The 22881-nt window shown below is 30.7% G+C and overlaps 2 protein-coding genes across 8 annotated transcripts in view; one reads left to right on the top strand and one right to left on the bottom strand.

The window, feature by feature from the left end:
* Nucleotides 1-7246, top strand: part of LOC106471072 (pumilio homolog 2-like) — a 58123-nt gene extending 50877 nt beyond the window's left edge. For 5 of the 6 annotated variants that reach the window (XM_022399699.1, XM_022399698.1, XM_022399697.1 and 2 more), the window contains one exon: nt 1863-7246. In XM_022399699.1, the coding sequence (XP_022255407.1) occupies nt 1863-2100 (238 nt within the window). In that variant the 3' untranslated portion in view covers nt 2101-7246. The remainder of the gene's footprint in view (nt 1-1862) is intronic. The other variant, XM_022399696.1, reaches the window with a different exon arrangement.
* Nucleotides 7247-7374: 128 nt separating this feature from the next.
* LOC106471073 (clathrin light chain B-like) overlaps nt 7375-22881 on the bottom strand; it is a 21459-nt gene continuing 5952 nt past the window's right edge. Inside the window, exons 2-6 of one of the 2 annotated variants that reach the window (XM_022399701.1) lie at nt 21246-21298; nt 20777-20912; nt 13836-13947; nt 10409-10420; nt 7375-8050 (exon numbers count right to left, since the gene is read on the bottom strand). In XM_022399701.1, coding sequence (XP_022255409.1) covers nt 7858-8050; nt 10409-10420; nt 13836-13947; nt 20777-20912; nt 21246-21298 — 506 coding nt within the window. In that variant the 3' untranslated portion in view covers nt 7375-7857. The remainder of the gene's footprint in view (nt 8051-10408; nt 10421-13835; nt 13948-20776; nt 20913-21245; nt 21299-22881) is intronic. The other variant, XM_013931663.2, reaches the window with a different exon arrangement.

Here is a 22881-nt window from a genome sequence, read left to right as displayed (position 1 = left end):
GATGGTTATGAGGTCAGTCAAATTGACCAACCTTGTATATAGTTAGGGTAGAGAAAATATCAGATAAAATTTTACTGAAAAATAACATTTTTATAATTACTTAGGAGGTTTTAGAAATTCCACATGAAATTTGAAAATTTTCAGGTGAATAAAAGTATTTTTAATCTTAACATGAAAATAACTTTGCAATGGGACTAGTAAACAGAACTACTCAATATATTCACAGACAAATCTTTATTAACAGTACTCAATTACAGAAGCTAATTTTTTGTATTCAAATGTCTTGTAATATTTACTGAAAGTCTACCAAATTTTGTGAAGATACATATACTGTATTAAAATGTATAGTATGGAAACTGTTACCAAGTACAAAATTGTTATGAACTCGGTAAATTCCATTGAGCTCGTGTGGAAAGAGTTAATTACCCAGAGCTAATATCTAGTATCTAGGTCAAAAATTGATCATATTAGATCATGAGTGAAACTGCAGTTGAAAAGTTATATTTCTCTTGCTGTGCATTATTTTCCCTTTAGTTTGTTCACATTATCTTTTCCCAATGAAAAGTTGTTGAATGAGCAAGTAATTTTGATAAAAATAGGGAAACTCTATCCAGTCTTTTTCATGCAAGTAACTAGAAAACTGTTTTTAATCTGAAAGAACAATGTTTAAATTGTTAAATTAGTGCATTGACTGATAGTGAAAAATGTAAATAATTCTTAAATACTCTAATATTCCAGTTCTGTTTATGAGCTGTAATAAAATGAAGAAAGTCGCCTTGTTACCTTTTAAGTAGATTTCATAAGTAACCTCATAAATGTTTGGTACAAGAAGTCAGCTCTCACAGTTTGTAAGGTAGTACTTAAATTTGTTCAACAACAATCAAATACCAATGATCATAAAACACTTCACTTTGTCAAAAAAGCTTGCCCTTGCAATCTCTGCAACTGGTAACCACACATTTCTTACATGTGCTGTTCAGCAAGTGATCTTTACTGATCATTACACTTGTTTAATTATTCTAGTGTTATCTCTTAAGGGTAAGAAAATAAGTGCATTAATGGGTCAATGCTGCAGTCACTAATAGCCTTAGATACTTGCAGATTTCTGCTGAAAATTAATATGCTTAAAATAATGCATTTGTTCTAAAGTTGTTAGTTTCATTTGTTTACAGGTTACACATTTTGTTAAAAATGGTGTTGTTTTTTTCACTATGTCATCAAAGCATTAAGGACGCTTATGGAGAATAAATTTTGTTTCTGTAGATTTATGAAAATAGTTATTGCATTAATAGCTTTTGATAATTGGTCTACCATTCAGCTGTATATGATCTGACATAAATCCATGTGAATTGTTCACAGTTCCAAATGAAGTTACTAGTTTCACTGTGTAATTGATTACTTTTGATGACAACTGTAACTTACTTAACCACCTCCAGTGTGTAATTGGTAACTGGTTGTGGAGTAACCAGTGTTTTTCTTTCTGGATTCATCCTTTCCACTGCTTTATCACTATTTCTAAATGCAAGAGATATCCCTTTCCTTAAAATGCTAAAAAGTTTTTATTCTGCATGCTTTTATTATGGGGGAATAAGTGAACTCGGCATTGTAAAGTCCTGTAATGGAAACCTCTCAGAAAGAGTCAGTTATGTACCATCTGCACTTGTAAATCACCACAATTCAACTAAATAACCAGAGGGTCAGACTCGGGCCATTGGAGATTGCCAGAGGCAAAGTGACTGGATGTTTTAGGTGTAATTATTTTTCATTTTAAAATAGATCTTTTTTTACAAATAAACAAATTATATAGATAAATATTCAGGTTTTAAATGTTTTCATGTATTGCTTGAATTACAATTTTTTAGTCCCCACAGTGCCTTATACACTATGATGAAGGACCAGTATGCCAACTATGTTGTTCAGAAGATGATTGAAGTGGTTGAGCTCCCTCAGCGTAAACTTCTGGTGCACAAGATCCGTCCCCATATCACAGCACTTCGGAAATACACCTACGGTAAACACATTCTGGCTAAGCTAGAGAAGCATCTGATGAAAACCAGTGATCTTGGTCCCATTGGGCCACCTCAAAATGGAGCTTTGTGACTAGCTGGATGGGACAACATACCAGACAAGTAGTTTTAGTTGAGTGCTGAATGCTTTAGAGCTGTTTGGGTGTTAATAGTCAGCAGCTTTGTAAGTTAAACATGTGGTGCAGGTTAAGTGGTTGTTGAGGAACAATGCGTTTGATAGCTCATAAAGACCTATCTTTATGTAATTATTGGTTCTGTATTGTAAAGTATAGTAGGGATAAAAATTACCTGGTGCAACCCAGTGTTAAGTATTACAAGCATTTTGTGTTGAAAGTAATAAATTTGAAAAAATTCTCTCTTGTATCTGTAAAAAGCTGGAGCCCCTTAGAAACAAACCCTACAGCTAAAGTTGCATCTTTTTTGCTAAAGCATTGAAATACTGTGTTGTAGACTTCTGAAGATGATGAAAAATACAGCTATTAATTGCTTTGTAAAATTAAGTTTTTTTTTAATTTCTCATTTCGATAAGGCCTTTGTTTGTGTCTTAAAATCTGCATTTTTAAAACTGACTGAATATATATTGATATTTTAATTACAATTGCTGTGGTTGCCATTATGACAGATTTTTTTCAACATGTGTAACTGTGGTGTACTGTTTCAAATACTTGATTTCCCAAGCATATGTGAAACACTGGGAGGAAGTTGTAGTTGTTTGTAAAAGTTTGTATCCCCACCTGTAGAAAGCATTTATAAGGTGTAATTTGTGCAAAGTAATAAATTTTTTTCCACTTGTCCAGTAAATGTTAAAATACCTTTGTAACTAAGCTATCTAAAAGAATTGATTTTGAAAACTGTATTAACAAACCACCCATGTGATTTAGTAAGAATTACTTTCAGGCCTTGAATTTAGTAGACAGTTATACCTGCTGAAAGTTAAAACAGTAATACATTTTTCTAAATTGTGTCTTAAAATTGTATTTCACGGACTGGCAGTAAGTCATTAAACAGAAACTAAAGATGGAATTAGGTGTTTTTATATACTGTAATTATAACAAACATGTTATATATTTCAATACCTACTTGTGCCTGCCTTTTAATAGGTTTTGAAGGTTTGGCCATCATTTGGTGATATTACCCTCCTAAATCACCAAGTTCCTCAGATATCAGAAGAGATTCCATGAAAGATACAAATATTCAGAATGCTGTTTAGCTGTATTTGACAATTGCTTTTAGTTTTTATGTCTGTGTTTGTAATGTGTATGGATAGATGTGTAAATTAAAGCATTAAAATCAGAGGTTTAGATTTAAAACTTAAATTTCTTGTTGGTGCTACCACTTGAGATTTTGAATATGTAGACATTTTCTTTTATAGTTGGTGATGTAAAAGAGCCTACTCTATTCCTCTGTAGCTTATTCAACATTGTTGTTAGCATTATTAAAAAAAAATAATTAGGAGAGTTTTATATTACTCCAGTAGAAGTCCAAGCATATTTTTGTTTATAATTTCTAAGTAAGGAAGGTTATATCATTGATGACGGATTAAATAGTTTTTCAGTTAAGCTACATTTTTAAAAAGTATCAAGTAAGCTCCATTCCTATTGCTTCAAAATGTTGAGCTCTAGGCTTTTTACAGGATATACTTAACTGTATGAATAGTATCTTTCATGTTTCTTTTTGAGATACAAGAAAAGAAAAAAAAACCTAGGGATAGTGTAACTACACGTTGTGGTGGTGGTGGTTCAGCTTATATATTAATTAAACTTATGTAGATTGTTATACTTTTATAGATTAGCTATGTTCCATTACATATGTTGATTGGTATTTGATGTTGGTTGAAGAAAACTGTATTTGTTTAAAATACTTTGTTTTTAGTGATACAAAACTGAATCATCCTGATGACAATTTTTTCACACACATGCTTCTTGTTAATGAGTAAAGTTGTGTAACAGTTTTATGTGAGTATTATCTTAAATTCACTATATCTATCTATACATATATGTATGTAAATGCTTGGTATTTAGATGTAATAACATTGTATCATCTTGATAGGTTACTTAGAACTAAGTGTAGTTCTCCTTGTATTTTTGTATCCACTTGTAATTTTTTTTCAAATTTTGAACTGTAATTAACCATGAGTATTTTGTGCACAGTATGGAGTGTTGTAGAAAGTAAAAAGTTGCCTTGACAAAAAAAATTCATTTTTTTTCACATTTCATAAGAAGCCTTTTCAACTAACCTCAAAATCAAAGTTTCTATTTCATATTTTTTCCTCCTTATAGTTGTGAAAAATGCATACAATGTGATAGCTAAATTATTTTTGTGTTTCTTCTGTTCATTTGCTTTATAGTAAAAAACAAAAGTGCAAATTAAAGTGAGACTAGGCTAAACTGTAATTAGTTCAGCAGAATTTCAAATTCTAAAACCTTCTTCATTATATTTACATTTAGTAATAGAAACTAAAAATTGCCTTAGTTTTAATTTATGGTCTTGTTAGATCTTGCACAGTATTTCTCATTAGTAAATTAAAAATTCCCAGAATATTAATGTGCCATTCAAGATATTTGACTTTCAAACAGCTCATTTTTTTTCACATTAAATATTGAAGCTTTAGTGTTCCTGGTGTTATGGTGATTTTTTTTTTTCATACGTTGGACTGTAATTAATACTTGAGTGTTTGTTTTCTTAATGTAAAGACTATGGTAAAATTGTAGAAAGTATAAACTGTCTTAACAGAAATAATGCAGGCTTTTACATGTATTTATGTAATATACTTTGTTGTTATTTTTTTAATTCATTTCTTTTTTATGAAAATTAAGCATTATTTTTATTTTCAACATTTAGAAAAATGGAAGTATGTAGGTAGCTACAGAGAGTATAAATTGATTACAGGATTTTGAACATTTGAAAGAAATATAAAGTAGTATTAAGTGTGGTTAATTTAGCCTTTAATTTTCAATAGATTATAATGTAAACAAAGTGTAATATAGTCTACTGTACAGAAGATATAATTGTAATTATCTTACATTAGAAGAGTTTTTAATTAGTCCATTCAATATTTTGTTAAAAGCCAATCAGTGTGAAAATGTGAATGTCTTTAGTAAATGTCCAACCAACAAAATTGAAATATGTGGCCAAAAGAGACTAGTTAATGTAGAAAGAAATCTCTTCTGAAGCAATTACTGTGGTATTTGTTGAAGTAAAATTTGAATAGGACAGGAATACTGTGCAAGATCTATAAATAATCTACTATGTAAATTAGTAATATAATTTTTTTTAATATCATAATATCAGATGTTAATGAAATAGTGAGTTTAAACAATTTTTCACTTTCATCCTGGTACAAGGTGCTGCTTATCTTTTCTTTGGATCTTTTGGTATACTGAGCTTTGTATAAATGTAAATTTGTAAATTGAAACGTGCAAGTTCACTCTTAAGACCACACACACTGTAAAAAGTCAGTTGTAGTATTCCATCAAACCAAACTTGTACATTTGCTTTAGTCTTTTTCAAAAAAAACCTTGTTGCCTTTTGTAAATGAATCATTCTTTCATCTTGCCGATCCCATTTATCTGTCTAAAGACTAGTACAAGTGTGGAATGTTTTTTTTTATTATTGTTATTATTTGCATAGCCAAGGAAAAACATGCTTTGTTTTTACTGTGTCTGTTAGTGTAGTTAAATTGAAATGTTTAGAATAAAACTTCTAATAAGTACTTAAATTGCTTTTGTGTTCATTTTGACTGGACAAAGTGCGTTCCAGTTTCTTTTTTCTTGTTGTATTATAACCTGATAGATTTCTTTTGTGGATTGTAATTTCTCTGTATCAACCAACATATTCTCAGGCCATGTCTTTGTCCAATTAATAATTTTGATATTTCTCATCAAAAAAGTTTAAAACTAGGGCTTATCTGGTACTTTGTAAGTTTCATTGTTATCAATAAATGTTGAGTGACATGATAAAATGGGTCATTTAGCATAATAAAATTTATGTACAAAACTAACACTGAGATATGAGGTGCACTTGACTGAAACACTTACAAACAAACATTAAAAAAAATCATTACTTTAAAATGGGAAGGAAAAAAAAAGAGAATCATAATAAAAGAGCTCTTTCACTAAGCTGATGTTACAAATGAGTATAATATAAAACAGTGGTTATTGCAACTGACATTAATGTTATTGAGATATTGCTAGTGAGAAGTTTAGTCTATGGAATCATTATTATTGTGCAGTTAAAAATTGGCACAGCTGATTATAACATACTCAGATACTTTTGACAATCTGTTTTATATAATTCTTACAACAGTCACCTTAGAAATAAAAGTCTCTTCAGGTTCTTATTAGCAAGTCAGAAAAAATATGGATGGAGTAAGATTTAATGCAACCATGTGTGCTTTTTTTTCATTAATGTAATTTTTAAGATAGAAATAAATGGATATATACATAATGTGAAATATAATCATTTATATAAGGCATGGTTTGGTTCCTATCTTTTTGTAATGATCTCTTCAGAAATTTGGTGCAATGGAAACCCTTGGCAAAGCACAAAATATTGTATGTGGTCTACAGTCAGTCCATTGTTGAAGGAAGTTCACTGAAAGGTATATATATATATATATATATTTTTTTTGTAAGAATAGTAATTACAGAGTTAAGATGTGTAAGTAATAATTATTGCCAGTTGTCACAGCACTGCAGAAAAATACCATACATTGTGTAAATTTTAAACCAGTGACACGCTATGTTGTGTGTGTGTGTGTGTGTGTGGTCCATATGAATTTCTTTGCAAAGGCTAATTCAACTGAAAGTTGCCCAGGGATTAAATTTGTATAAATGTCAAAAAGGTTGAAGGAATACTTAATGAAGGCTTTTGGATATGAAACTCATGTAAAGATTTACTAACCTTTTCTGAAAACTGCATTCAAGAACAAGTCATGTCAACTATAACATTAATGATAGAGAAGAGTACATCTATAGAACATATAAAATTACACAGCTGTGTAAGCAGACTTCTTTAGTATATAAATATGTAAATGATTGGTAACTTTTCCAAATTTCTGGACAGAGATGTGGCCAGTTTTGTTGCTCTTTTATTTCATTGTTTGTGTGTGTGTGAAATAAGCTTTTGTGGTGTAGTCTTAGAATGTTGTGTAAATGTTGTACAATATTTCTAATGTAGAAGGTATCAAATAAAAATCTCTTTCATTGACTTTTTTTTAACAGTTGAATAATGTTTTGGGCATTACACTTCAGTTAAGTGACATTCAAAACTGATTTTAGGAGAGTTATTATTCTACAAAACCAAAACTTGTTTTCCAGTGGCATACAAGATACTGAAAATATACCTATTTTGATTCTTACAATTTATTTTCTTTTACTAATAATACACCTTCTTTACTGATAGTTCACATATACATTTCCTATATAAGACAGACCACAAACATCTTTGACTTGTATAGATAAAACATGGTCATCATATTTTTATTAAGACCAGAGAGATTATTCATACTTTGTAATAATGTTAAATAAACAATTATTTTATTTTAGAAGTTGAATTGACATTACTGAATGGTAATGCTTATTACGGAAACTCCTAATTGAGACTTTTTACACTGTATAATCTAATATGAAGAAATTGTAATATCATACAAGATAGTTACTTTTTGCATTGTAACATCACCTTCTTAAAGCAAGTATCAGTTATACATTTATACACATATTTTTGATTAAAGAGAACTCGTTCTACCAGCTGTCCACTTCTGATCACACAAGTGATGCTGAGTCACCAATTCTATATTGGAATGTAACATTCAGAAATGACACTGGAAGTTTTAAACTTTAGCCCCAGACTTATGGACTAGTGGTGTCTGTTTAAGCTGCAGTATGATGGATCGCATACGGGAAGTGTCCTTTGTACCACGTGATGCCTTAGGATTAAAGTCACACATACGGGAAATTCTGTCCCATTCTTGACCTGTAGGTACTTGTGTATCTCGCTCATTAACGTACTCCATTTCTGCATTCCTACAAGACACTCAAAAGATAAAAAGAAAATTTATCTTGGCAAGATTATTAATGCATGCTAATATATAGCATGAAAGTTTTATATTAAAATTCTCTTAAACTATTTGTAGAAACGTTCAATAGTGGCTTCTCAACATAAAACTGTTTCATTCTCTTTTTAAATATTTAATGTATTATGTAATTAGATTAAATCAATAACCAATGCATTTATCCCTTTCTTATTCTTACATAAAAGTTAAGATTTCAAACAAGTATAATGTCAGTTCACAATTATTTGGAAAGCAAAAACAAATCACTCAACAAAAACTATGTCGATACATAAAATTTTTAGTGTTAAAATGCATCTAATAAAGTGGAATGTTAACTGTACTGTACAATGAAGTATATCATCATACATGTTAGCCATAGTGCCATGAATGACATCTTTAGTACCTATACATTTGTTTCACATCAATTTCCTAACCATTCAACAGTGCAATGCTACCACAGGTAAACCATGAATATAGGTAAGTATAATGGCTCTTTTTTTTTTTCAAAGGTAAGATATTCATGCAGCAAGATTGGTAATGTAGAGCCAAAGGTCAACATTTTGAAAAGGGAGAGCCTTCAGTGTTCTCTCCAGAAACACTTGCACAAATTAGGATAGCAGCAAACTTCAAATCAAACCCCAAGTCTTATTTGGAGCTACACTCATCCATATAGAGAAAGCTATGGTTATAAAGAGACCCCAATAGCCATTGTGAAGAAGCTAAGCATATTTCCTAGTAACTATAAAATATAATACAATAAACAAGGGCTTAAAGCTGAAGAAGACTCACAACTCGGCATTTATGTGGCTTCTAGCTAGCTATTTTCATGTGAAAGATGGCAGAAGAAAATAGAATCACAGTGATCTCATTCAGCTACAAACCTGTCAAGTTCTCTGATGCAGTTCCAAGGAATTTCTATGCCTTCGTTTGCTTAAGCACTTTTTGGATGTCAGTGTTTGTATACAATGGGGAAGTAGTTCAAACGGCATGATGAGAACCAGAAAATCATTCTTATAAAGTGCAATTAACCCTAAGTATATAAGAATCCTTTGTTCTGTAACTATAATTTAAATATTGAAAATCACTAAAACAAACTCAACTCGTCATCAACACACCAAAAAAACTACTGAAAACTAGTGTGTTATAAGTGAAATAGTCTTAAAATGTGCTTGTATACCAGTTCCCTAATTAAAGAAGCTTCATGGAAATTATTAATTAGTCAGCTGATATGGTTGATTCATTTATTCATGACATTAATTTAAAAAGAATAGTTAAGTGTTTGTTGCATAATTTTATCTTTCAATCTGAACCAGAGAAAAGTGCACAATTGTTCAAAAGTGTGGGAGGGATATTTCAATTGAAAACTTCTTGTAATGTCTGATCACAATCAAAGTTTCTTGTTTGCTAAAAACGATGTCTCAAACAAATTCATAAACACTGGTGTATTTAAGGTAGTTTACTTGAGATATGATGATTTTAGTTCTGAAGAAGTTAAAGTGCACAAACACAAATGCCAACCCCCAGTTTTATAACATGCCAAAGAAACCATCACTTAACAATCAATAATATATACATCAATAAAGCAACTGTTTTGAAAGTTTTTAAGTTGGTGTGTTTATTGTACCTGAAGACAGTATATAGGGAAAAGCATTGCATATTCTCTAACATTTTCAATTTTACCAATTTGAAAAATAAATTTTTTTAACTTTCTGTTATAATACTTCTGGTTAATAAATTAAACAAGGTTTTTCTAGAGTTATTTTTTCTTTCTTTCTTAATGTTTGATTATGGGTGAGAAAAACATTTGCCAAACTAATTAAAAACATGTTTGTTGAAATCACTAGTATTACATAATCATACTTAGTTTGGTTGTATTAATCTACAAATAACTGTTCACCTAAAGTGAAAATTCAGGTGTTTTATATAACTGATTTAAAAAATTAATATTGATGGTTCAGAAATTGATTCATATAATTGTGTAAAGATTAATGCATCCCTAAACAAGCAATCAAAGAAAAAATAATTGTGGTATATAAGTTTTTCACTGTGTAGAAATGAATGGGCAAACTAATGACACTTGTGCAAAAATCACCCAAACATGTACAAGGTGCTATCCTTCTAGGTATCGTTCAACTTTATATAACAACTGAGATTTCAACACAAGGAAAAAGAAATTACACTGCATCTGTTGAAAAGTGAAATGCTTTAGTTACCACCAAGTTCTAGCCCTAAAAAGAAGAAGCTTCCAGTTTTACATGCAGCAATTAATTTCATATTATTATGAGCATCATACAAGCTTCCAATTATTTTAATCAAAATAATTACTTACTTAGACACTTCCCTGCAAAATGGAAAAGCAATTGGAGAGAATGTTTCAATTAATACCTTAATCAAGTCTCAACAGTGATTCACATATATTTACATAAACATACCAAAGCAAATGATAAAAAAAAACTTGCAGTATTTCTGTAATGGACACCTTCACAAGTACATCATAATGAAATTATGTACTTAAAAAAATTCAAACAGTTATAGGAAGTTAAGAAATGCATTTACAGGAAATAATTGATACATTATGGATGCAAAAAAAATGATCCAAATACTAGCAATTTTCACATGTAAGATCATTTTCAAGTTGTTTTGCACTGCAATGTTTTATACGAAGTATGATTTAAATATAAGTAACCATTACTTCATGAGATAATTAAAATAACTGACCCTAAAATGTTAATGAATGAAGTCATTCAATAATTATTATCATGGATAATAAACACGTGCAAAACAAATTTTTTGCTTTTCTAAAAATATTAATAATTGGCAAGCTGTTCATCAAAAAAAAAAGAGTTTACAAAGGTGAAGCTCAGTGCTGGTGATTAGGATCTGGTTTCAGTTTGGCAATAAAGAAACTTTCCTGAATTGTTAACTGTATGACATCATTCACCTTGCTCATAAAGATGTCTGTATAAGTCAGACAATACTAGAAAAGTATATATTTGTTTTCTATGTGAACTTTTAAAAGGATGGAAAGTCAACTAGTAGTGAATCCTATATATACCTTAGAACAATCAGGAAAAATAATTATATGTTAAACTGGAGATGGGCAATTAACTTGATAAATCAATTACCTATAAAAATTGATTAATCTCATGTAAAATAATAAATTAATTTAAATTACAATTAACATTTTGAAAATAATCAACTAATCAAAATTAGTGTTTCCACTTTTTACTATTTGTGATTACTCCAACCATCCAAGTAATTGAAATATTGCCATTATTATTTATCATTATTATTTTCAATTAATTCAAGGTTGTCCACCACAATATATTAGTGTCGTACTCAATGAAAATAATCAAATTTAAAGTTTCCACCATCCAAGTAATTGAAATATTGCAATATGATTTATCATTATTATTTTCAATTAATTCAAGGTTGTTCAGCACAATCTATTAGTGTCATACTCAATGAAAATAATCAAATTTAAAGTTTCTACCATCCAAGTAATTGAAATATGGCAATATGATTTATCATTATTATTTTCAATTAATTCAAGGTTGTTCAGCACAATCTATTAGTGTCGTACTCAATGAAAATAATCAAGTTTCCAAGTATTACTATTTTTGATTATACTGAACTATCCAAACAACCAAAATATTATCCATTATTACTACTGTTGGTGCAACTGGGTGAGATTGTATGCATGTATTCTGTTTGTACACAACTGATGAATGTGAGTATGTGGCATCATGGCCATTAGTTACAAACTAGCTACAGTGATGCCTGTTTGAGTTTACCTTGTATGTCTAAATAACAGAATAGCTTTAACTTAATATATTGCTTTCTTATTACAAGCTATAAACATAATTAGTGTTACTTAGTGTATGACTGCTTTAATAAAAAAAAAAGTTCAAGCTATTAAATATTTGTTATTCTTTATTCACTCAAAAAAAGTTGACTAATGCTTAACTTGCTCATTTAACTGTGTTTGTCAGAAACTACTAGAGATGGACTAGTAAAAGTTTGACAATATGTAAGACCATTAACCTATTTACATGAACAAGACTCTTGTTTAATTATGACTAACTCTAGCTAGATAGGAAGCACTGAAAAGGGAAACAATAGCTGGGCATTTTCATATGGTGTTTAAACACTGCCTAGTACAGTAAGCTTTAAGTTGTTTGATTGACAGATCTGTCAACAAACACAACATTTTCTTTTAGCCTATACTGTAAAATATATCATTGTGCTCTTATCAACAACTTCTAGCATAAAAGCTTGTGTACTTATAGGTTTTTCCACACTGATGATGACATTAGAAAAAAATCTGAAACACCTGTATTAAAGACTTTTTCATATTACTTTGTTTCTAATATTTTTTATAATACTTCAAAATCCACCTAATGTATCATTTTAATCTCTGCAAAAGGTTATCTAATGTTATCAAAAGTTCTCTTACGAAAGAGTAAGTTGTTATGTCTTTGTTTTTATATGAACAATACAAATTTGTTTTCACTTGAATTACCTATCACAAACTATAACAAGAATTTTTACTAGTTTTATCACATGAAATCTAAGGGAAAAAAAAAGATTATTTTCAACAAAGAATTAGCTTATTTAGTTTCAGTACAGTAGCCTGACAATGACAAAACCTTTTGAAAACATTATACATTTGTTATTATGTTAAACTTGTAATAGTTTTCTTCATTACCCATTCGAGCCATTTCCAAGCTTTATAACCTGAAATTTCCTTTGTTTGCTCTTTACTAAGGTGTTGAGACATAGATTTTTCTTCATTCTTTTACCCTAAATTATAAGTCCCTCATGTGGAATCTACTTTTACATAGCACACCATTCATTTCAAACAAGCACAGGACAAACCAAATAACTTGACTAGTACTGAATAACACATGTAGACAACTTGAGATCAACTCATAATACTAGAAGATGTTACCACACTAAACATGGCAATTCATAGTGTGCAGGTAAGTGTTAAGATAGGCTCTTAATTAACAAGCTGAAATTAGTCCTGAATTACCGGAACTACGCCTTACATCTGCACGTCAAATTGTAAACTCATTCTTTTTTTGTTAATTTGAAAAGAAATTGTAGCTTAAACTAACATTATATTTAATACTAATACTTAAAATGCCCATGATTTTGTTACACGGTCATCCCCCCTCCCCCCCTTTTTTTTTATGAGACTTTCATAAAGTCAACTTACACAATAACAAGTTGGTTAGTTCTTAACATTTTACTAGAGGAATGAAAAAGGTTTTAAAATCACAGCTATATATACAACATTTTATCACTTATTGAGTAATCATACACATTACACTAACAGCATTGAAATAGTTAATAGTTTTAGCACAAATTTGAAAATGTATATGATTTACAAGTTAAATTTATAACTTAAGCTAATGAAATCCAATTTTCTGAAAACTTAACTCTGTATTCACCAACATAGCTGTAACCATATAGCAAAATATTAAGTACAAGAGCAAGTTATAGGTATTTTACAATATTATTATTCAGTAAAAAAAAACAGAATACTTCATTAGCAAAAACGAAAAGCTCTGAAAGAAAATGAATCTACTTCTTTTCGCTTCTCTAGAGAAATAACATTGAGAACATTTTACAATGAGAGCTTAAAAAATTCCATGTAATATTTTTCTACTTGAATCAAAAAAAAGAACTTCATAGGACTTTATTTACTGATTTTTTTTCTAACCTAATTGAACAGTACTGGAAAACCTCACCTGTTATTGAATTTTGACTTCTCAATCTGCTCATGGTAACGAGCATACCACTCTTCTATTTCTTTCAGGGCAGTCTGATGCATTTCTTCTTTTTTAAGACTCTCCTGTTCATCTGAACAATACAAGTAGTAAAGGACATACAGGTTAGGATATTAGTTTTTAATTGGTTATGATGGTCTTTCCTTCTAATATTGTGAAAATAGAGAGAGTTTCAACCAAATCAAAGTCTTTGTATCTTTACCCATTGACTGTGGCTGCTCTAAACGTGCACGAAATTTTTGCAAGCCATACACCTGTATACAGCACACTCATATTTAACTGCCAGAGGCAAACGTACCCTATACGGCAAATCAGCAGTCAGTCAATTAAACACAGTATTCTGTAATATGTGCAGGAAAATATTACTATCCAATGCTTTAATAAATCCAACAGTTATTTATGTATATAATCAGTTACAAGTACCAAGCTACAACTTTAACTTGTGTAAAATAACACTAATAGCCACAATACACAATCCAGTGATACAAATACAAGATCATGAATTTTTTCAAACTTTTATTTTCTTTTTTAGATATTCTTAAATAGTAGTACAAAGAATAAAATGTTTAATAAAAACAATAAATAGCTCACAATTATTGGGTTTATTAAAATATCCTGTTCACCAAGAAGATTAACAACTGTTCAAAAATAGGCATTTTAGTGCACATATAGGTTTAACAGTAGAAAAATGGCTAAACTGCTTTTCTCCATTGATCTGGGTCATTCCTTCTTTAGTATCACATGCACTTTCTCATGGGAAAGATTGCTGTAGGAATGCATAGTTGAATACACTATGTAGATTTGGACAGTGAACTTGACCACTGACAAATCATGATGCCTAGACGATACATCCTCCCTATTTCTACTAGTGGAATGACCAACAGTGACATGGGTAATGCACAAGCTCTGACAAGAATGACCTTATTTTCTAAGTATTAGTTAGTTCTTTCAATCATTGAAGAGATTTTATTAAAGTATCATTCAGATCCCTCTCCAGGCACTACAGAGAAGTGTTGTCTTTCATCATGTGAGCACATACAGCTGATTTAAAGTTATTAATGTTGTGTTCAATAAAAGATTATTTGTCTTAACAGCTAAATTGAGCCCAGTCTCCTTTCTTTCAATTCAGTCAGATAGAAAATTTAGTTTTAACTCTCCATGATATTTTCTGCTAAACCTCTTTCTATTGTCGTTACTAGTCTTATCTCTTAAAGCTAACAAAACACTTGAGAATTACAATAAAGTAACAGGAAATTATGGTACCATAACCACAAATTTTGTTATTGCAGAGCTTTCCATGTTTTCCTTAACACATACTTTTGCACTCCTTTCTACTCTTGTTACCCACACAAGCTTGTACCTCAGATGAAGGATTTATGAGCAAGGGGAGAAGCTAGTAGCCAAAGGTGGTTCACAATCTGAGAAAATTGTACTGTTTAGGAGAAGTTTTCACCTGACGGAAGGTCCTTCACCACTCAAGTAAAGAGCCAACCACAGATTCGTGGAAAACTTCAGGCAGAGATTTCCTAGTCTGTTGATCCTTTTCTCCTGCTGAACCTGAACTTTGATATGCAAGTAACGCGAACAACTGAAAGTCATAGTAATGACTTGCTGGTTGGAGTCCCTGAGACCAAGTAAGGAGGTTCTATAGAGTACACCCAGATTGTAGCCAAGAAAATTGGATCAAACCCCACTGCTAATGTCACCTATGACAGGAAAGAGAATGAAGGTACCTCCAATAGATGAAGTTGCACCAGCTGAAGCTGTCCCACATTTAGGAGAGACAACAAACACAGAGAGAAAGAAACAATGAACCATGGGGTAAATGAGTCTCTCTCTCTGAGGCATGAAGAAAGCTACAAGAACAATAATGGGCCACACAGTGCTGAACTGGCTTATGAGTTTACCATAGCAACTCATCGTGCTTCCAGAGGTACCCATGTTGGTTGAGGTGCTGCTGGAGACATCTTGATTCATCAGTTGCATGTCCATGTTAGTTAAATTAAAAAGAAAATTCCCTAACTTCAAAGGTACCATGTAAGAAAACCAGGACTTCTTCCTTATATGCTTCACACACACACACACTTCCCTGGAGCATTAAGGATAAACCCAGTGCTGAGAGACAGCATATGTTGAATAATGGAGAAATGCAACCTTAGTTAGGAGAGTGATTAGTCATCTCCTGTAGTTATTTTGCAGAAGGAGGGTATACTGATGTTCTGTGTTATTTTATGTGGGTAAACATGGTAAAACACATTGACATCTTTCCATTTCCACAGGAACGTAAAAATCCTGGACGTATTGGAAGGTGTCTACAGATTTAACACTTTAGACATGGATTTTGATACTGGCAAGTTGAATGGGATAATGAAAATAGGCCTAACAGTGCTTTAACATTCAAGATGGCTTTTATACATCTTGTGTCATGTTATTTGGCTTTTCTAATGTGTTTGCCACTTTCAAGTGGCTGATGGAGCTTACACTAAAAAGACTGCAATGGAAGAGATGTCTGATCTATGTCAATGATGTCTTGGTTTCAGCCAGCTACTGTAAATCTATGTATGTTTTATCAGCAGTTAAGAAAAACAGGCTTGAAACTGAAACACAGGTGGAATTCCTCAGTCACATTGTGGGAAGGGACAGTGTATCTACCAACCCACCAAAGACTGAGGTGGTCATACACCATCTCCAACCCATAACAAAACAAGAAACCTGCAGCTTCCTAAGTTCCAAATCATTTTGTGCAACTTCTTTATGAAGACTGTTGTCTGCACTGACTAAAGCTGATGTTCATTTCAGATGGACTGAAGACTGTGGCTAAGCATGCATTAGTTGAGACTCCAGTGTTAGCATATAAGATCACAGAGTCCATTCATCCTGAATGCTGATGCCACTGATGCTGTAAATTACTTATTATTTGCATGGAATTAATTTTCACAATTTTTGAAGTATGTACGTTTCCACAAATGATAGTTCCAGTGAAATAAAACGCCTTTATATGTGATAAATAAAACCCATACAGATATATACAAGCAACTATTATTTATTCTTTAGCACATTCATGAAGCACAGCACTATGTAAATGACATGCGTGAGTTGATTACAAAACAATAAGTCTTTTTACCTACAACAATGAATGGGAACATACACTGCTGTGGGTTTGGGAGGATTCGTCAAATTTATCCATTCCCACAAAGACATTTTGAGAGGGTTACATAATGAAGTTGTGACTGTTCGTTGTTCGAGATTGATAGAAAACTGAATGTAATTTTATACTCACCAAGCCATTTGAGTAACTGTTCTCAAAATACTATACACAGATAATAACTTGTAATCCAGAAACAGCAAACAATGAGGAGACATAAGCTGTAGTCAGTTAAGTACCTGCAGCACCAGCCATAACATGCCCAGACAAGTCCATTGCTTTCAACAGGAGTATCACCAACACATCAGTTCAGTTGCACAGTGTGATTGCAAAGGTTTATAGTATGAAAAATGTTGCTTTAGAAAAAGAGAATGATGTCTAAAAACCATTTTTCCTAAAATTTATGTAATGGTAAATTGATGCATTTTTTCCATGTAATGTAAAACCAGGAAAGATAACTCCCGCAAATATTAAGTAAACTACAGTAGTAGAACTGGAACAGTATTGCAGGATGGAGTAGAACATGTAATCTCAGATGCTAGTTGTACAGTTACGATTCCTTAATATAGATACTTTATGATGAAGGAGGATCTGCCTGCTTGCAGTTTTAATATTTGTTGTACATTACCACAACTACTTGTATAGTAGAAAGTTTATCACTTAGTTGCACCAGGTGTCACTAAACTTTAAGAACCCAGAAGGTATGATTGCACATTGGATAACACGAGTATAATTTGGTCGTACATCATCATCTAGTTCCAGCAAAACAGAAATGCAAATGGATTGTCTCATAAGACAGTGAGGGCTTTAATGTCCATATATTGGTAATGTGCAACTGTGAAAGCCACTGCAGCAGGAGTGATGAACAAATGCACAGTTCCTAATGTCTTCACTAGTGTACAAACTTCAGTAACTCCTGGAAGAGCAACTGAAGAACCCAAATTTCTGTTATGAATTCATTAATAGAACAGTACTAGAAAAAAGAAAATTTAGCTCCAAAAATATAAAACATATATTAAGTTTCTGCATTTATAATAATTATTTTTTTCAATGACAAGGTATTTAAACAAGTCATAGGAGTTCCAATGGGAGCTAACTATTCTACTTGTACTGCAAATTTATATCTTTATTTTTTTGAGAATAGGTTTATTGAAAATTGCATAAACCCAGAAAATTGTGCCTTAACATACAAGTATATAGATGATTTAATTGGTATAAATAATCCTGAGATACATAATTTTTTAACACTATTTACCCAGTAGAATTAAAAATTGAAAATACTTCAATTTCTAATGCAGAGGTACATTATTTAGATCTTGAAATTAAAATAATTGATTATGAATCTAAATATTTTTGATAAAAGAAAATATTCTTCTTTTCCAATATACAGTTTACCCTCTTTTGATAGTAATGTGCCATACTCTTCATAAGTATTATAACTTTGCAATTATTCAGATTTTGTAAAAGCTGTAATAAATTACAATATTTCATTATTAATGTTGAAATATTAATGCAAAAATTAATATTCAATGGATTTAATAAAGAAACTCTGAATAACTATTAAAATATTCTGTAATAAATATAAGAATGTATTAAATAAATATAAAGAAGTAAACATTATGGAGATTTTGTTGATAGTTTCCAATAAGTATGTTTAGTTTTAATAAGGTAATTTAAATAACTTGGCACTACTTTTATGTGGATGAACACCTTATCACATATAAAGGCTTTTGTAGAGTTTTAAAAATTGGTAGTTACAGTTGACATAATGGGTGATGTTTGGGAGTTATACTAGTTAATTTAGATAACTTGGTTGCAATTTTATACTCGTATAATTTGTCTACCGTGCTTCTAATTAGTGCTTTACTACTACAATGGGGGCTGGAATGCCAACCTCTGGAGGTAAGTTTACCTTACTTACCCCCAAGTGGTAGTACCTTATTTCGTTTTTCTTTATTTATTTATTTTCTTTTAATTTTGGAGAGCAGTCACCTTCCCACGGTTGTCTGCAGGCAGTTAAGAGTGATATAGATGTTGGAACATTGTGGGCTAGAACACCCACATCTCTCTCTCTCTCCTAATTTCTACTTTTTTTTTATTATTTTATTTTTATTTTTTGAATTTCTTCATGTGAGACTAGCAAACGGAGGTTAAGACTGATAGACAGTGTATCCCCACGGCAATGCGAGTCCTACTTCTGCAGTTACCTCCAAAACCCAGGGCACATTTTATATCAAACAATATAGCCTGTACCCTGGGGATCCTTTTGATTGGTGTAGTCTTTGACGTGATTTTTGTTTGGGCTTGTTCTTTTTCATTTGGATGTCATTTATCACAGGTTTGGACTTGCTGTTTTTAACATAGTACTTCCTTTTGATTTTGTATTGCTTGACTGTTCAAGCATTGATTTTCTATACACACACACACTCTTAAATATTGTGCTCATACAGTCCTAAATTCATAATGGAATGAAATAAGGTAATGAACACAATGTGGAATTTGGAAGTATAAGCAATGACATGTAATTTTGGGCTTGCTCTTTTAGCTTTGGGGAACATGTAAGTTTAACAAAGGAGAACTAGCTAATTGGCTTTTGTCCTTGTTGTCTATTGTTCTGGGTCATTACCCTTTAGTATCACATCTGCCTTCCCATGGGAAAGATTGCTATAGGAATGCAAAAGTCAAATACAATACATATATTTTAACAGTAATCTTGACCAATAGCAAATCACATGATGTCTCAAGAATATATCCTTTGTTTGTTTACTTGTACAATGACCAGCAGGGACTTGGGTAATGCATGAGCTCTGAGAGAGATAAAACTATTGGTTTTTGCATAATAGTTAGCTCTCTCGATCATTAGATATTTTTATTAACATATCATCCAGATTTCTCTCTCCAGACACTAAGGATAAGTGTTTTTTTTCACCCTGTGAACACATTCAGCTGATTTCAAGTTATTTGTCTTCCAATGAATAAAGAATTATTTGTTTCCAATACCAAATTGTGTCCAGTCCTCTCTCCTTCAATTCAGTCAGGCAAGAAACTCAGTTTTAATTTTGGATACCATTTTCTGCTGAACCTCTTGCTAGTGTGGTTGCTACTCTTTTTCTAAGGTTATCAAAGCACCTGATAATACCACATAGGAATAAAAGAACTTTTAGGAAGATACTGTTCAATACAAAACTGACAGTTTGTAATTATACAAAACCAAATCATTTCTTAGTATACAGTGCACATTACAATACACAAGAGAAAACTCAAATTTTATATGGTACATCATGGTAAAGAAAAATGCATATACACATGCTCTTTTTCATGTCTGATCATGTTGTCAAGTATAAAGTTATTATTAGCTAAAGCAGTGCTTCCCAAACTTTTTAAGCTCGCAGCACACTTTTAATGTCCCAAACTTTGTGTGGCACATGTAAATAAGTCTGTATGGTAGGCCTAGCAGCACCCCTGACTAAGGTGGGCAGAAACTACTGTTATACTGTGTATCAGGGAGAAAATAAATCAAATTTGAAATTTCAAAAATTTATTAAATTGGTAATAACTTTACATTACTAAATATAAGTTACTTAATAATTACAAAAATTCCATGGCACACAGTTTGGGAAGCACTGAGCTAAAGTAACAACTGCTTTTAATTTCAGTAACTTCAGACTAATTAGTTGTTTGAAAAATTTAATCACCACTGATCACAAGACTCTGGAAACATTTAAAGACAAAAAAAAAGCATAAATCTTAATGTTACCTTTTTCTTTCAACATTTTCTGGTGCTCTTCTCGCCACTTGCGGATCTTCTCGGGTTCTTCTTGAATAACAGATTTGGTTTGATATGCAGAATTTAGAGGAAATGCTGATTCAGAAGGTCCATTCATTTCAATTGGCTGACAAAGTACACATTCTTATGAAAAACAGTATCAAACACTATTTTCAATTTAATTTTTAATCTTATAATTTCTCAAAACAATATTTTTGTGTGTGATAACTAAAATGTTTGGAAATACTTCCATTTTGATACATCATAGAAGTCTTGCACTCCTTAAGAAAAATAAAAGCAAAATAAGTGTTGAGTGCTCAGCCTAATTTAGGTTCATTAAAATATTTCACTGTACCAATGATGTGTGAATAGAAACAAAGAAAAGAAGAAGGACTAGTACTAATTTTCATACATTCTCAATTACAACACAGATAACACTTAATAACAAATTAAACATTACCTGAGACTCTTCTGAAAAGGTAAACATATCTGCTTCTCCATCTCCCATAAAATCTAGTATAAAAAAAAATACAAATTTTAAGATACCTCTCAATGAAGAATGTCTGATTTCTCATGTAAAAGTTGTGAAGGACTTTACAATATCAACAGTTAGGTTATTTGTGGCCCACTTATTAAATAAGAAATTACTTGTTTGCTCATGCTTAGCTGTCAATGGTAAATATTTATAACCAATATAAAAGTCATTTGCAAGCTACATGATTCTAATGACTGTCTGTTTTTCCTGCTGAAACTCAATTTCACAAATAGATTCTTGAGTTATGTACATTGAAGTTGGGGTTCCAAAGAATAATGGAATTTTTAAATCTATTTGTAACTTAGTTAGAAAGCCAGATAAATTACAGTAGTTTTAGGACAATTTATTTTAGGGTCTAATGTACTTTTTATGTTTTAAAATGTATATTTGAAAACTACATTAATTATTTTTGGGACAACAAACATAGTTATAAAAAGAAAGCTTACAAACACAGGCACCCAAGTGCAAAAGTCTTCAAGGTAAAGGTAAGTGTTACATTTCTTGTATATCTTATATTTATTGATATACATGTTTTAATAAAAGTAACTAAAATGTAAAAATTAAAATCTTATTAGGTTGTATAAGAATATTCAAATGAAGAAAAATTAAAAGAATTTCTCCTTGAGAATACACATAAACTACTGCATGTATTGTTGCATTATGTAACTTTTTGGTTTACCTAAAGCTTTCCCTGCTCTCGATGAGTGATTTATTGCTTTGTTATGATAGTTAGACAGTTCAAAGATCAATAAAGCAGTAAAATCAAAGAATTTGTGAAAAGGATAAAGATCTAAAATCATTAGAAAAAATAATAGTAATTGTATATTATAATCTGCAGTCATTCTAGAAAAAATAATTGTAATTGTCTATTACAATCTGCGGTCATTCTAGAAAAAATAATTGTAATTGTCTATTATAATCTGCAGTCATTCTAGAAAAATAATTGTAATTGTCTATTATAATTTGCAGTCATTCTAGAAAAAATAATTTTAATTATCTATTATAATCTGGTCATTCTAGAAAAAATAATTTTAATTGTCTATTATAATTTGCAGTCATTGTAGAAAAAATAATTGTAATTATCTATTATAATCTGCAGTAATTCTAGAAAAATAATTGTAATTATCTATTATAATCTGCAGTCATTCTAGAAAAAATAATTGTAATTGTCTATTATAATTTGCAGTCGTTCTAGAAAAAATAATTTTAATTATCTATTATAATCTGGTCATTCTAGAAAAAATAATTTTAATTGTCTATTATAATCTGCAGTAATTCTAGAGAAAATGATTGTAATTGTCTATTATAATCTGCAGTCATTCTAGAAAAAATAATTGTAATTGTCTATTATAATCTGCAGTCATTCTAGAAAAAATAATTTTAATTATCTATTATAATCTGCAATCATTCTAGAAAAAATAATTTTAATTATCTATCATAATCTGCAGTCATTCTAGAAAAAATAATTGTAATTGTCTATTATAATCTGCAGTCATTCTAGAAAAAATAATTTTAATTATCTATTATAATCTGATCATTCTAGAAAAAATAATTTTAATTG

The sequence above is a fragment of the Limulus polyphemus genome, unplaced genomic scaffold, assembly GCF_000517525.1.
Source record: "Limulus polyphemus unplaced genomic scaffold, Limulus_polyphemus-2.1.2 Scaffold4391, whole genome shotgun sequence".
Classification (NCBI taxonomy): Eukaryota; Metazoa; Arthropoda; class Merostomata; order Xiphosura; family Limulidae; genus Limulus; species Limulus polyphemus.
Note: the sequence above shows the minus strand (reverse complement) of the source record. Positions and strands in the feature narration are given on the sequence as shown.